Source organism: Sminthopsis crassicaudata, chromosome 6, assembly GCF_048593235.1.
Source record: "Sminthopsis crassicaudata isolate SCR6 chromosome 6, ASM4859323v1, whole genome shotgun sequence".
Taxonomy (NCBI): Eukaryota; Metazoa; Chordata; class Mammalia; order Dasyuromorphia; family Dasyuridae; genus Sminthopsis; species Sminthopsis crassicaudata.
The window spans coordinates 193,179,702-193,195,629 of NC_133622.1; the positions used below are offsets into that span (position 1 = coordinate 193,179,702).

At 49.3% G+C, this 15,928-nt stretch overlaps 2 protein-coding genes across 2 annotated transcripts in view; one reads left to right on the forward strand and one right to left on the reverse strand.

Annotated features, from left to right (window-relative positions):
* Positions 1-11,656, forward strand: part of M1AP (meiosis 1 associated protein) — a 109,458-nt gene extending 97,802 nt beyond the window's left edge. Inside the window, exons 8-10 of the mRNA XM_074273218.1 lie at positions 6,237-6,443; positions 9,993-10,133; positions 11,191-11,656. Coding sequence (XP_074129319.1) covers positions 6,237-6,443; positions 9,993-10,133; positions 11,191-11,346 — 504 coding nt within the window. The 3' untranslated portion in view covers positions 11,347-11,656. The remainder of the gene's footprint in view (positions 1-6,236; positions 6,444-9,992; positions 10,134-11,190) is intronic.
* Positions 11,657-12,140: 484 nt separating this feature from the next.
* On the reverse strand, positions 12,141-15,517 carry DOK1 (docking protein 1). Its single transcript, XM_074276709.1, has 5 exons — positions 15,387-15,517; positions 14,245-14,544; positions 13,986-14,079; positions 13,625-13,809; positions 12,141-13,362 (listed from the first exon to the last, which is right to left on the reverse strand). Exons 1-5 carry the CDS (start codon positions 15,459-15,461, stop codon positions 12,556-12,558), a joined length of 1,461 nt encoding a protein of 486 aa, XP_074132810.1. The 5' UTR covers positions 15,462-15,517; the 3' UTR covers positions 12,141-12,555.
* Positions 15,518-15,928: the final 411 nt, after the last annotated feature.

Here is a 15,928-nt window from a genome sequence, read left to right on the forward strand (position 1 = left end):
TAAACAGGTGAGTCCAGATCAGAGGGTGCAAGTGATGAGAAAAGGACTTTCAGAGGAGACAAGTATGAAATAAAATGTGGAAAGGAGGGAGGGAGAAAGGAAGAAAAGGAGGAAGGCAGGAAGGAAGGAAGGAAAGGATAAAAGGAAGAAAGGAAGGGAGAGAGGGAGGCAGGAAGGAGGAAAGAAAGAAGGAAGGAAGGGAAGAGGAGAGAGAGAGAAAGGGTGGGGGAAGAGAGATAAAGAGAGGAAGGAAGGCACCTGAACTAACTGTTAGTGTTGGAAGAAGAACATTTTATGGTGGAGGGATAGAAAGGCCTGGACAGAGAGTTTTAAGATGCCCACTGAAAGGCATCTTCCCCAGGGAAAGGAGATTGACCTTAGTCATAGAGGAAATAATGTTCAACTCAGGACACCAGCTGGTAGCAGGTCTATTCTGTGTGTTTTTGTTGAGTTGTTTTAATCATGTCTGACTCTTTGTGATCTTAGGGTTTTCTTAGCAGAGATACTGGAGAGGTTTGTCATTTCCTTCTCCAGTTCATTATACAGTTGAAGCTCCTGAGGCAAACAGGGTTAGGTGACTTGCCCAGAGCCTCCCAGCTAGTGAGTGTCTGAAGCCAGGCTTGAACTTCAGGCTGGGCACTCTCTCCTGTGCCCGCTACCACTCTGCACCCCTGGTGGCCTCCCTTAGAATGTGAGCTGCTTTAGGAGAGAGACCATTTCTGCCTTTGCATCCCCTGCAATTACTGTGGCACATGGCATATAGCAAATGCTTAATAAACACTTATTGAAACGAAAGAAATACCAAGCAGAGAAACCTCAATTGCTGAGAGGCACCCTGTACCTGCGTCCAGAGCAAGGCAAGTTGCAACTATGGGCCAAAAAGCCACAACACAAGAGCTCCTAGTACCTGGCTGGCAGTGGTAGCCTCGTACAAGGATACAGAGAGCCAGGGGAAAAGTCTGCTGTACCTGGCCACAGGCAACTTCTCGGAGCCCTGTAGCTGACCACCTATTTCTGCATTCCCTCACACACTACTGTGAATCTGGTAAAAGACAGGCTGGTTTGACAGCACTAGTATACCAACACTAAGGACGGAAATTAGATAAGCTTTAGAGAATGGAATCCCTAAAGTTTAGCAGTAGCAAATGATCCCTGCTGTATTTCTTCTCCACCACTCCTGACCCCATTGTTCATATTGAAGATCAGCAGGAGGCAAGAACAAGAAGATTGCCCCCTAGCTTAGTTGAAATGTAGAAAGAACAGGACTGGCCAAGGTATGGAGGAACCTTGAATGCCAGATTCAATAGTTTGGATTGATATGGTGTTCCCTTTTATCACCCTCCCCCTTCCCGTTTCCCATTCTCTTCCTACTTTCCTGCAGTGTAACAGATTTCTAGACCCATATTGAGTGTCTGTTATTTCTTCTTTGAGCCAGTTCTGATGAGAGTAAGGTTCACTCACTCACCATGTCCTCCCCTTTTCTCCTGCACTGTAAAAGCTTTTTCTTGCCCCTTTTTATGGCAGATAATTTATGCCATTCCACTTCAGGGAGGTCCAATTTTAAAAGGACTTAAGCAAAAACTAAAAACAGGGGCATCCAACCCCAGAAGTCTCCAAGCACTGACCCACACCTATCACAAGAACAACAATGACTTATGTGGATTGACTACATTTCTTCTTGGGTTCAATTGGCCACATTTCTGTTATGGAGATCTGGAACCTCCTATAAAAGGGCTCTGTGGGCTGAACTTCCCCACAACAGTGGCCTCCCTGACAAGTGGCTTCCAGCCTCCACTTTAAGACCTCAAATATTGAGACTTCATGGCTACAAAACACTGAAAATATCAGTCCTGTTATATTTCTGTATTATTAGTCCCAGTTTGCAGCTGATTTAAATAGGTCAGAAGAGTTTAAGTGACTTGTCCATGAGCACAAGCTAATGAAGGGTGAGAAGGTAGCTCCCACCTGGGCCTCTGGTCTCATATCCAGCTCTCTTTTTACAGAATCAGCTGCAAAAATACTCTCAGGCAAGCTGAAATCTCTAATAAGCTGAGGCTTGCAAATAATGCTAAGCCAACAAAAAGGAAGTGAGAGGCCTACCACTTGTGGAAGAGAATAATGTTAATAAACAACAAAGAAAATGAGAAGGGCCGAGATGGTTTTGTCTCCTCCGACAAGGACAGTGATGTGGCCCACAAAGAAAGGCAAGAGCAAACACTGTGCTGGGAAATTGAAACCCAAGAAGAATGTCATAAGAAAGGCTCTAACAACTTTAAATGAACTGAGTCTTTGGGCTGAAAGAACTTGCTCTGTCATCTCTGTCAGGACTTTCTGAGAATCAGGAACAAGTGTCAGAGACAAGCAGATGTTCTCCTGGTATTCAGAGAGGGCAATGGGATGGACTTTGGGAATCGCTGCCCCATCACTGCTATCTCTCCTCCTACCATTCTAGAGAAGATTATCAGACAGTTTGTAGTCTCTGGTCTCTAGGACATCTCAAAATAACTCAGACCAAGCAAGTCTCATTTCTTTTTCAGTCAGGATTACTGGGTAGAGAGATCATAAGTCTAGGGTGATTTGATTTCATCAAGGTATTCAATAAAGTCTTTTCATGGAATCTTTGAATAAAAAATGTGGACTGAACACAGTTAAATAAATTCATTCCTAGCTGAACAACAGTTTAAAAAAAATGATCTGTGTCAGCCTGTGGAGATGGATGGGAAGGGGGGTGGAGACCAGCAAACTATTGAGGCTGGAAGTCTTCCCTGGAACCAACTGAAAGGTGATGGAGTATCCTACTGTAAGGGTCAAGAGAAGGTAAAAGTTTGCGTGGGCACAGTCTGAAAGGTCGCTTACATAGGAAGGGATCAGCTACCATTGATCAGACATTGTCTTGGGAAAAAGAATCAAGTCTGATACTGCCTTTCTTAGCTTTCTTGGATCTGTTTCCTCTTCAGTAAAATAAGAAGAGACTTAGAGGAACTTCAAGGTCCCTTCCACTTCGACATCCTACAAAGACTGGGTGAGAGGCGAGAGAATTTCCTTATACCCTTGGAAATCAGCAGAATCTAAGGAAGGAGGCAAGCCCAAGGCTAAGAGAGGGACGACAAAAGCAGAAAATCAAGCAAAAGTGATAGATGTAAAGAGAAGTCTTTCATAGTTTGTCAGATTCTGCTCATAACTCAGCCATCTTATGTATGGACTTCTAAACAAACATGGAAGTGACTGGGTAGCACAGCAGAGAGATCCTTGGACCTAGAGTCAAGAAGACCCAAATTCAACCCCAGCCTCAGACAATAGCTGTATATCCTACGTGCCTCAATTTTCCCAACTGCAAAATGGGGATGATAATAACACCTATCTTCCAGAGTTGTTGTAAAGCACTTAGTGCAATGTCTGACATGTAATAAGTGCCACGTAAATGTTAGCTACTATTGTTATTGTTATTGTACTCTTCCAGAAGAGCCACAGCTATGGCAGTTCCTTCTCCACTTCTATTGCCTGCTGAAGTGGAAATGGGCCTGAGTTTCTGTAGGTAATTATTTCATCTTTGGGCCTTCTCCATCGTTTCTTCCTCATCTAAACTCTTCTCCCTTCTCTGAACACTGTAACTTATCAGTGGATCCCAGAACTAAACACAGTCTTCAAAATGTGGTCAGACAAAATTCAGTATAATTTTGAATATATTTGCCATATTGTAGATTCCTATAAAGTACAAGAACTAAAAGCCCTGGGACTTTTTCTCATAAACTTCAATAAAATTTCTCCCTATTCTATTCTTGGGCAAATGTTCATATTTATCTCTCTACTCCCTCCATTGAAGGTTTTCTCTGGTACTTCATTATGGCAGAAAGGTCAGTCAAGCATTTAGTAAGTGTTTATTGAGCCAGATAGCCAAGCTATGTTCTGGGCATATAAAGAATGACCAAAACAGAATCCTCGCCTGAGTGGACATTCTCAAGAGCTCTGGCAGGTTTCATCAAGCTGGAAAAACTATGAGTACAAGCTCAGAAGTGAATTGTGCCCCAGTCACCCAAGAGCAACCCAGCAAGGCAAAAAGCAGCTCATCAATAGGCTAAGCACCAAAGAATTTGGAGGGTAAAGGAAGGTGCCATTACAATGCACCAAAGGAGCTGAGGAAGCCATGCACCCCACTCAATTAAAACAAAGCTTTACCAAGTACCTACTATGTACAAGGCACTGTAGAGTAAGCCTCAAATCTGAAAGTTCCTGCCCTCCAGGAAGATGCACTCTTCTGGTGCTCAGAGTACTGAAAGAAGCTTTACATTTCTTTTTGCAGGATTCAGTCCCTAATTCCAAACTCTTGACATCATTTTATTTCATCCTATCATTCTTTATATTACTGTTCTCTGAGTGTCTGTCTGTGTCATTCTCTATCTCCCTGGCTGGCACTCTCTGTCTCTCTCTGTCTCTCTCTGTGTCTTTGTCTCTCTCTCTCTCTCTCTCTCTCTCTCTCTCTCTCTCTCTCTCTCTCTCTCTCTCTCTCTCTCTCTCTCTCTCTCTCTCTCTCTGTCTCTGTCTCTCTGTCTCTCTGTTTCTCTCTCTCTCTCTCTCTCTCTCTCTCTCTCTCTCTCTCTCTCTCTCTCTCTCTCTCTCTCTCTCTCTCTCTCTCTCCTCTCTCTGTCTCTGTCTCTCTGTCTTTCTCTTTCTCTCTCTCTCTCTCTCTCTCTCTCTCTCTCTCTCTCTCTCTCTCTCTCTCTCTCGTCTCTCTCTCTCTGTCTCTCTCTGTCTCTCTGTCTCTCTCTCTCTGTCTGTCTCTCTGTCTGTCTCTGTCTCTCTGTGTCTCTCTCTCTCTCTTTCTCTCTCTCTCTCTCTCTCTCTCTCTCTCTCTCTCTCTCTCTCTCTCTCTCTGTCTCTCTCTGTCTCTCTGTCTCTCTCTCTCTGTCTGTCTCTCTGTCTGTCTCTCTCTGTCTCTCTGTCTCTCTCTCTCTCTCTCACTCTCTGTCTCTCTCTGTTTTGCCTTATGTTTGCTTCAGGTGTATTGGTTATGCCTTTTGCCCCTTCAGAATTTTTTTTACTTCTTTCTAACTGTTTCCTTCATCCTCTCTAAGAAACCAGAGTGTGAAAAAGACTTTACTTGAGATTTTTCTGGCATAAAAACCAGCTGCCTTTACAGCAGATATATTTGGTGATCATCTCTTAACCAAAATAAATAACTAAATAAATTGTTGAAATCCTACAAGTTGTATGTGGCAGTTTTCTTGATGCCCTTTGCCATTTCTGTTTCCATTTTGGATTCCTGGAAGGGCCATTTTTAAGCCCTTCAGGCCTTCTCTTTGCTGCTTACTGCTAACCTCCAAAAGCATCATGGCCTCCTAGCTACAGCACACACACAACACTTAATAGAAGTCTCCATTCATCTCTCAGATTTCCCTTCCATGGAGTATAAGGCAATATATACCATATTCATAGAATTATGAAAGGTCAGAATCCTAGAATTTCAGAGCGGAAAGGGCCCTCAGAGAAAATTTAATTCAAGTAATACCTGAATAGGAAGACATCCCTTCTAATACCTCCCAAAAGTGGGCATCCAGCTCCCAAGGACCTGGAAGGAACATTGGAGGAATGGCTTCATTTTTGCAGATGGAAAGAACCAGGCCAAGAAAAGAGAAGTCATTTGCTTAAGAATATGCCACGGGTTTGGGGCTGAGCTAGAAACCAAAATGACATTTCCTCTCAGTTGCTGGAGAATTTTTTTCTGTCACAGATTTACTTTTAACCCGCCTGGTTTTTGACGTTCCTATTTTGTTCTTCCTATTGTCTTGTCTTTTGGCTTGAGCCACTCTGTTGAATAAATCACAAACATCCAACATTTACCAAGAGCTTAAGCATGGGTGATACAAATGAAAAAGGGAGACAGCTTCTACCCTTTAAGAGCTTACTTTCTGATGGATAGACCACTCATGTGAGCAGAGAAGGATAGAATCATCCTTTTGAAAAGAGGAGCATTTTGGGATGTGAGTGGCTCTGATGTATGCTACATGTGCGATATGGCACATCCTCATCACGCATCCCAACCAGGCTTTGATGAGGGGAAAAGAAATGACCTTGTCCAAGAGTGACAAAATTTCTCCTGCTCAATGCCAGGGTAAGAGTGGCCTTTGTCTCCCTGCTACTTTCAGCCGACCCTGTTTGTGGCCTATAGTATTAAGATTTCAGGGCAGCCAAGGACAAGGGTAAAGTTGAGCATGTTTTTGTATGTGTTCTTATTTTAGAAAAGAGAGTGGCTGCTGTTGGCCAAAGGAGAACCTGCAAGCCCAGGATCCAGCGAGAATGGTCCTGCCAGCACCTTCTACATCATCTTCCCATCCAATTCTCTCACGATGCTTGTTAAGGCAGTGGCCACATGTGAGCTGCTGCTGCCCAGCTCCTTCCCTCTGCCCTCTGAGGACCCACCTGAGGACATCCTTAGGAGTGTGGAGGTAAAATAGGACCAGAAAATCCCATGGAAGAGGGGAAAGAAACAGCATGTGAGGAAAGGAAAAGGAGGGGAGAAAAAAGATGGAGAGAAAGCTGGGCAGGAAAGGAGATGAGGACAGAGGAATATGGGTTCAGGGATGGGAAGAATTCAGTAGTGGGAAGAATAGAATGGCTGATGGAGTAAAGAATAGAATGAAGGCGGCAGCAGATGAGAGGTTGAAGGTAAGTAAAGTTGCACCTTCCTCTAAAGGTGAAATCTGAATATAGAACAGTCCTTGAAGGAAAGATGTTGCCACAGAGGGGTGCACTGTAGCCTTGGCATTGGGGAAGGGCAAAGGAAGAAGATGATTACTGACCAAAAAAAAGTTTATGTAGACAAATTCCAAAATTCAACTTTATTGACACCAGATAGATGGAAGAGAGTGGCTCTTTGTGGGGCAAAATGAGGGAGAAAAAAGTGAAGAGTTAGAAAAGGAAGAGAATAAGAAAAGAGGACAGAAAAAAGATAAAAGTGGGGGAAAAGAGAAAAGGGAGAAGAGAGAACATCTATCTGTCTATCTATCTATCTAGATATAGATATAGATATAGATGCTGATTTGTATATGTCTTTGGGTAACTATGTCTGTGCCTGTGCCTGTTTGCATTTTCCAGGTGTCTGTGTACTCTTGTATTTATGTTAGGATCTGGACATCACTGATGTCTCTGATTCAGCAAACATATATTTAGCCCTAAACATGTGCAAGACACTGTGCAAAGCCCTAGAAATACAGAGTAATAATAATAATAATAATTGTTGTGCCCAAGAAGCTAACATTGTGCTGAGAAAACACAACATGTATGGAGTTAAGTATGATTTGAAGTAAAAAATAAGACATATAAGTGTTGTGATCCAGAAAAAAAAAATTGAAAAAGGAGATGGGGGAGAACGACATAAAGAAAGTGATGCTAAAAATAAAGGAAGAGGGAATGCACCAGCCTACACAAAATGAACACAAGCAGGAGAAAGAACGTAAAGTTTGTGATCCAACTATTCTGGAGAGCAATTTGGAACTATGCCCAAAGGACCATCAAACTGTCTATACCCTTTGATCCAGCAGTGTCTCTACTGGGTCTGTATCCCAAAGAGGGAAAGGGACCCAGGTGTTAAAAAATATAATAACTCTCTTGGTGATAGCAAAGAATTGGATTTCAAGGGGATGTCCATCAATTGGGGAATGGTTGAACAAATTGTGTTATATGAATGTAATGAAATATTATTGTTGTACAAGAAATGATAAACAGACCGATTTCAGAAAAACCTAAAAAGCTTACATGAACTGATGCTGAGTAAAGTGAGCAGAACCAGGAGAACATTGTATACAGTAACAGCAACATTGTACAGTGATTAATTTTGATAGACTTTACTCTTCTCAGCAATACAATAACTTAAGACAATTCCAAAGAAATCACAGTGGGGCAGCTAGGTGGTGAAGTGGATAGAGCACCAGCCCTGAAGTCAGGAGGACCTGAGTTCAAATGTGACCTCAGACACTTAACACTTCCTAGCTGTGTGACCCTGAGCAAGTCACTTAATCCTGATTGCCTAAGGGGGAAAAATCTTTAATAAACAAAAAAGAAAGAAAGAGAGATAGTTCAGGGCTTAAATTCTATTCAGAGGAGTATTTATCACAGAGACATTAGGAAGCCACTGAGTTTTTGACTGAGGAACCATCATGGCAGACTACTAGAAAGTTTGTGAAGAATATTCACAAAATTGAAGAGGGGAGAGACCCACATACAATAATAGTGTAGATGAGAAATGGAGTGGAAAGGGATGGGTTTACGAGATATCACACAATTACAATGACTAGGACATGACAAGTGGTTGGATTTTTGAAATCAAGGAAGATGCTCCAAAGATGACTCCAGGCTTTCAGGGTGGTGCCATCAATGCTTAGGGAAGAGGTAGACTTTTTAAGGAAGGGAACTTTGGAATTTGAGATGTCAGCTGGACATCCAAGCAGAAATGGCCATTAAGCAGCATTAACGTTTGTGGAAGAGATTAGGGCTGACTTACCTGAGAGTCATTTGGCTCTTTGTGTTTTGCTTGTAACTACATGGGTCACAATGGCAAGTAGGGACATGAATTCCTAAAGTTAAGTTCCAGCCAGGTGGAAAATTGAGATATGGCCCCAACTGCAGAAATGATTTCATGCTCTAAAAAGAGGCTTATGTTTGCTCTGATTTTTCTCTCCCAACATGATTCATAAAGTAATGTGTATTAAAAATAAAATTAAAAACTAAAAAAAAAGAGGCTTATTACAGAAGAATGTAATGGAAGACAGAAGAGAATTGATAACAATGAAATTATCAAAGAAAGTCAACCAATTACATACTGTGATATATTCCTCCATTGTTTAAGTTCTGATCTGCCAAAAGGGGGGAGGGGGGGAATGGGCTTAACATCTCATTTCTGGTCATTTAGCATGAAACAAGACCAAAAACAAAATGAAAATGCCATGTTAACATAATCCGTAGAAAAATCAGTGTTAAATGATGAGTTCAGTTATGCCCAATGGGATCACACTGGATTCTTTGACATCCTCATGGCCCAAGGGATCCCTTCCCTTGACTTCATTACCCAAGGCAGCACATTGCACACGTCTGGATCTTGGGATATACATTTCTTGGTTTCTCTATGGGTAGACTTGCCTGAGTCTCTGGGTCTCTGTAGTTAGGGGGGAGAAGAGGAAGATTTTCTTAGTAAGCCCCCAGAATTGCCTTCAAAAGGAGACCATACTGCAAAGGAGAAAGGCCATCCCACTCTGCCATTGCTTTCCTGATCCTGGAAGGTTTGGCCTCCTACTTCCCCACTTGCCTTCCCAGGGAGGAAGCCTCCAGCGGAACACTGACCCCATATTGTGCCCCCTCCAGAGCCCCACATCCTGAGCCTGCGATGAAACAAGACTGAGGATGGAGCCAGAGAGAGACAGGCAAACCATGAGGTGGCAGCATTGAGCCCACTAGACCTTGAAGAGGCCCAGCCAGGCCCTGAGGATGCAATCCTGAGGCTCTCCCAGCCTCCCTTGGAGGCTCCTGGCATAGGAGGCTGTGGCCGGGAAGCCTGACTGCCCAGGAACGTTCTCGTGTATTCCCAGCCCAGACTTCTCTCTTCTGGAAGGCCAGAAGACATGCTGCTCCTATCTTTGGGGCGCCCCTCTCCTGGTCTTAGTTCACACTGGCCACCTGGGTCTCGGGCAGAGTCTACGTTCCTGGGACAGCGCCCCTCTGGGCCGGGCCAAGCAGAATGACCAGTACCTCTGTGTTCCCAAGGATGCTCACTCTCCTCACACACATTCTGTGACTTCCCAGAGTAACTGGCTCTGTCACCCAGGCTGGTTATTATTTTTAGGCCCCCTAACATTTCTCACACCTTGTGTAATTGTTCTCAGTTCCTATTAATCTTCCCCAGAAGGTTAAATGAAATAATATTTATAGAGCACCTAGCACAGTTCTTAGCATATAGTAGAGATTCAATAAATGCTTCTTCTTTTCCTTTCTCCTTTTCTCAGAACACCTTGGATGGCCTAGAGGTAGCTTCCATCTACAATCCCCTGCAGACTAATGGCCATCTATATGAACACCTGAGAAGCATCTTGTCCAAGCCCCAGGGGCTACTCACTCCAGGTCGGGAGGTCCGCCCCCCCAGACAGGTATGGCCCCCAGACTCACCAGAAACCAGGACTTAAAGGCCCAGAATCCCTTATGCCAGTCCAGGATTTAAAGGCCCAGAATCCCTTATGCCAGTCCAGGACTTAAAGGCCCAGAATCCCTTATGCCAGTCCAGGACTTAAAGGCCCAGAATCCCTTATGCCAGTCCCAGGGGCCCCCCACCAGCCCTCATTCCTGAATCTAGTGCCCAGGCAAAATGAAGCCCCTTCTTCAGTGCTTCCTGACCAAGGCTTTTTCTCCTTGAGACCCCTTTTCCCCAGATGAATTTTTACATGACCCATCTCCAATCCGAGCCAAGGTGTTTCCACCAGTGTTTCTGCATGGGCAGTGAAAAGTTCAGAACCAAGGCTGCGATTGAGTTGTGATGCAGCATGGACAAGTGCTGACAGAAACACCTCAGATCCAATGCTCTCCCACTGTACAAACTACTTCTTAGCCCAAGAAGAGAGAGGGATGAGGGCCTGAGTAAGAGGATTGACCGAGGCAATGGAAAGGAACAAATTTGAGAAATACCCTTTAGACTGGCCATCAGCAAGAGTTGGCATTCCCTCAGCTTCTAAGGCCAGAAAGTTGGGAGCATGGTGGGACTTGAAGCAGGAAGGGGGAAGTTATGAGGGAGAGAAACAGGCTCACCTTACAGAGTAGGCAGGATAGGCAGGGGAAGTGTGATGTTTCTTTCTCTTATTTTGTTGGTTTAAAAAAACTTCCTAAACCTCAGCCTTATCTCAGCTGAAATCAAGGAAGCGGTTACCGAGGACTGAGAGGGCATGGGGCCTGTGCCCGGGTATCGAGGGTGTGGGGATCCAGCTTTGGGACTGGCAAGGTGGAGCTGGAAGGAAGGCTAAGAACCACGAGACTTGTTGGATAGCTTTGTCTGAAAGGCAGGGAAGCTCCAGACCGTATCCCTTCAGGCCAATGATCAGTATTTAGTGTGCTAGGTCAAGAGAAGGCAATGTTGGATGATATTCATCAGGGCTCCCAATCCCTGGGGAACCTGCCCCTTTGCCCCCAAGAAAGCCTTGCTTCCTCCCTCTACAGGTTGGAAGGCTGCATCCAAACCGAGCCCGAGCTATGGTGCCCCCTCTGCCCCTGGTGCCAGCGCTGGCTCCTTCAAGGGCCCAGAAGATGCCAGCAGCTAAAGGGGAATCCTCAGAGTCTGTGCTGTTGCTTTCAGATGATGAACAGTTTTTCTGAGAGCCCGGTTGCCTCAGGCCCACTCATGGCAAAGCCCCCCAAAGTGCAGGGAAGTGTGCAGGTCTGGCCATCTTCCTCTTCCCCAAACACCTGGGTGCATCAGGCAGAACGCTCACGTGTAGAGAGCAGTGGGATCCATCTGTCCCAGAATGTTAGCTCAGGTTGTTTCAGGAGCCAGAGGTGACGGGAAACCTTCCCTGACAGGATGCACTCAGGTACTGTCCCCTTCTGGCAGAGGGCCGGCCCAGATACCTGAAGGCCAGAGCCCAGTTTCACAATAACCTTGCTCCTATACCAAGCTTTGTTTTCCCACCGAATAAAAAGCAGTTTTTCCTACTCATAGCCTTGATGTGTGAATAGGTGCGCTGGGTTTGGGAAATTGTGCCTTGAACAACAGAAACTTGGTTTATGGAGCCCGGACCACCAAGGAGGCCAGCAGAGGGGCCCGCCAGATGTCAGAGTAACAGTGTGGCCGGGTATATTGCATGCTACAGTGGTGGCCCGAGGTCCCGGTCAGATGCTGCCAGGGGGGCTCAGACACGGGCGCTCCCTTCCCAAGTGTAGTCCAGCCCACACGTGGAGGGAAGGGCTCAATGACTGTGTGAGACCCTGGGGATCTAAGAGGAACCAGACGAGCCAATCCTCTCCTGCCCCGTCCCATACCTCCGGCCCCTGCCTCCCTCCCACCACCCCTCTCCTGCTCTCCGTACCTCCCACCACTTAACCCCAAAGCCAGCTGCAGTGTCCGGGCTGTGTCCTGTGTGCTGGTCACTCATGCAGACACGGCCTTTTCAGAGCTCTGGCCTCAAGTGACTTTAATGAGTTTGAGTATCAGTAAGCCATTAAGCAGGTCAGCATCGGGAGACTAGGTTCCTTCCAGGCCACCCCACCCCGACACACCCAACAACTAGTCAGGAGTCCCAGCAGGGGAACCCAGAGGCTCCCGTCCTGGCCAGGGCTCGGCCCCAACATCAGACTCCTCCTCCCGGGCTCTCGGCCGTTACAGGCCTGGTCACTAGACCCAAGACCTGCCTCATGGCCACAAGGTCTGGTCCTTGGAATCCTGCCCCACATGGCTTTTCCTAGGTCTGAACCTTGATTCCCTGATCCCACCTAGCTCCCCTCTCTCCTGAGGGGTCACCCTTCTCCCCAGTTCATATAGATGACCTCTTAGCACCCACTGAGGCCCTCCAAGCCCCAGCCAAGTCTTCACATTGGTCCTTCTGATCTCATCCCAGTCCTCATTTGAGATCCGCTCTCAGGCCCCCCCTGGTCCAAGCCCTTGGCTGCAGCCCCCTTCAGGACCCGACTGTACAGTGGGAGTCCCTGGCTGCCGGGGCTGTTAGGCCCGGGGAGCAGCTGGGGTTTGGGGGGCGGGATGGGCTTGAGGTTCCTCAGAGGGGGTACTGCATAGTCGTCCATGCTGGGGTTATAGGGAAGCTCATAGCCCTCCTCCTGCGCCCGAGCTCGCTGGCACCAGGCATCCCGGGGCTCCTGGGGCTTGTCATAAAGCCCTGGAGACGGGGCTGGACTCTGGCCTTCAGGCTCATCATAAATGGGCTCCTTCTTGGCTCCTCCCAGCTTTGTGTCTTTGAGCTGTTGCTGCACTTGGTCAAACAAGCCCCAGTAGAGGGGGGAGCTGCCACCAGCCCCAGGTCCTGTCCTCTGGCCCGAACTATCCACAGGATCTGAGTACAGGGGGTCTGAGGAGGGGTTGGGCAGTGCCCGCAGGGCATCCAAGGGTTCCGAGTACAAGGCGGGGCCGTCAGCAGCGTGGGGACCTTCGAGGCCGTAGGGTGCAGGAGGCACTGCTCCGGGTCCTGCCATCCCCGCCTCCAATGAGCCCAGGCACTGCTGGTCCTGGCCTGGCCCAGGCCCAGCAATGCCAGCTTGAGCCTTTTGCCTTTGGATGGCAGCCTCCACCGCCTGAAAGATGTCGTTGCCCTGTGAGGTCTGGAAAGTGAAGGTCCCAGGGCCCGAGGGGCACCTCCGCCCGGCCTCAAAGGAGAACATGGCCTGGAGGCAGAGGGGAAGAAGGAGACCCTCAGCCACAGAGCATGCAGAGATGGCCGGTTCATCATGCTGAGGAGAGAAGGTCTGAGCCACGTTCACACTAGTGGCTCTCCCTACTCTCCATGCTGGCACAATGGGGGCACAAAGGAGGAACTAGTCTCATGGCTGCAGCAAAGGGGCACTCACCAACCTCTCCTAGTCCTCCATATATCCTCTGCTTCCTGAGCCTGAGCCCAAGTTTTGGTGGCCCATCCCAAGCTCTTACCCGATCCCGGCCATAGCGACGGAGCAGAGTGTAGGGCCAGGAGAGCAGGGGTTCCTTCTTCTGCCCCTGTCCCCCCAGCATCAGGAGACTAAGGCCACTGGCCTCCACCCTGAGCACGTAGTGTCCCTGCAATCTGCAATGTTCAGACGCCTCTGTTTTCTGTATAGTGACCCAAAACTCACACCCTGGGAGAGAAAAAGGGACATTCCCAGATGGAGAGGACCTGCAGACTGGACTCTACCCACAGGAGCTTCTCTCCCCCTTCCCCCAGTCAGAATCCCTATTCCAACCCTTGGGATGCTAGCCCTCCCGTGTTCTCCTGGTCTTCTCTCTCCCCATCCCTTTCTCCTTTCACCCCTACCTTGCCCATGGGGGCTGTACAGGGAGTTCTCCTGCATCTCCATTGTAGAGGGCCCAGAGGAGCTTTCTCCTGGAGACTGGGACCAGCAGCCTTTCTGCAGGAGAAAAAGTATCAATGATCCCATAATGTCCTCCAGCTGGGGTCTGAGCCCAATCAAGTTGAAAGGGAAATGGGGGGGGGAGCTTGGGGAACATTGACCTTGAACTTTTCCCCCTCACTAAATGGACTCCCCTGGCCAGCCCACTCTCTCTCCTCTCACCGGAAAGGCTGTCTGGCAGAGTATCTGCACCCAGGCCACACTGGCAGGGCCCTCGGCCGCCAGGAGGTGGGAGCGCTGAGCGGTGTCCAGTCGGAAGGCCGATGTGCCGGGCCCTGGGGGGCTGTCCAAGGCCACGGGGGCCACGCTCACACAGTCCGACAAGCGAATCACCCGGCAGTCCAGTCTTCGGGAGCCTCCCCACCCGCCTCCAGAGCCTGACCCTTTGTGCTCAAAGAACTCAAGCCGGGCCACGCCATTGGGGCTGGAGGGGTACAAGACTGCCCAGGTCTTTTTCCACTTCTGGGGCGGGGAGAAAATACTTTTAGAAGCTATTTGGGGAGGGGAGGACATAAGGAAGAAACTTGGGAAAGGGGATGCCCAGGACTTCCTCTGCCTCTACGGGTGGGTTGGAGCGAGCATAGAGGGAGATTCAAGGAAACCCACAAGAAAAAGGAAAACAAGTAGACACTGGGGGAAAGGGGCACGGAAGGATCCTGGCAGGGAGGGAGCGTACGGGAAAACACGGGGCACACCAAAGGAGCGGCTCTATTTGTAATATATCTTATCTTCCTACCCCGTCTGTTTTGGGGGATGGAGTGAAACCCCGGTGAGGAGCTCTGTGTAAGAAACGCAGGAAATGAGAGGATAAATGAAGGGGCAAGAGGGACTAAATATAACGGCCGGCCCTGATTCACGCCCCCTCACACTGAAGAGAGGTGGGCAGAGAGAGAGAGAAGGCAAAGGGACTCCGTGCAGAACAGGGCAGCGCCTCTGCCCGGGGGAAGCAGAGGAGGGGCTGAGAGGGAGCAGCTGGGGCGCTGGGAACGCGGCTGGGCCAGCCCAGGTCTCCAGCTTCCGAGGGAGGACGCTCAGGGAAGACCCCAGACCAGGGCCGAGGCTGCGGCCCTCCCCCACCCCGCTCCCCGGCAGAGGTGGGGTTTCCTAAAGGAGGCGGAGTTCTCTGGTGGGGGTGGGCGTATTTCCGTCCGGCCGAGGCTGGAGGAAGCGTGGAGGGGTTGGGACTTCCTCCGGAGTTTGGGGAGATCTGACCTCGGACCCCGCTCCTCCTCGCTCTCCCCCCAGCCCGGTCGCCCCGGGGGGTCCCCCAGCCAGTTGCCCCGCGCCCCCGCCCCTGCCGCCACCTTGGCCCCGAAGCGCTGGCTCTGCACGAAGAGCGGTCCCTCCATGGCAGCCCCGTCCATGGCGGCCCCGTCCATGGCCCCAGGCGGCTCCGGACGCTTCCTGGCGCTGAGGGGCGGGGGCGGGGCGGAGCCCGCGGGGCGGGACCGGGGTGGGAGGGATCACCGCCGGCCGCCCCCCCCCCGTCCCCTCCCCCGCCCCGAGGGCCGGCGCTCGGAGGCCGGAATTCCTGCGGGAACAAGGAGACGAAGACTGGACGGGAGCCGCCGGGACGGCCAACATTCCTGCGGCCGGCCCCGACGCCCGAAATGGAAAGAAGTGGCAGGGCTCAGGAAACGCACCCCGCCCCCCAGACGTCCACACTCACCCTACACACCCTCAGCCCCCTCCTCCCGGGGCTGCCCCGCAAACCCAGCACGCGAGCCTTGAGTGCCCATTGTGTGCGGGCCCGAGCGCCCTCCCTTCCGCACCCCGGGCGCCCCAGAGCCGATTTCCAGCTCTGCCAGGAACCTGCCCCGGCGCAAGGGTCCCTGGCAGGCCCTGG

Excerpts from the sequence above, each read along its gene's own strand:
- DOK1 (XM_074276709.1), bottom strand. The coding sequence starts at position 15,461 with ATGGACGGGGCCGCCATGGACGGGGCTGCCATGGAGGGACCGCTCTTC. Across the intron at positions 14,545-15,386 it reads GCCAGCGCTTCGGGGCCAAG|AAGTGGAAAAAGACCTGGGC; the intron begins GTGGCGGCAGGG and ends TCCCCGCCCCAG. Across the intron at positions 13,363-13,624 it reads GTCGCTATGGCCGGGATCGG|GCCATGTTCTCCTTTGAGGC; the intron begins GTAAGAGCTTGG and ends CTCTGCCTCCAG.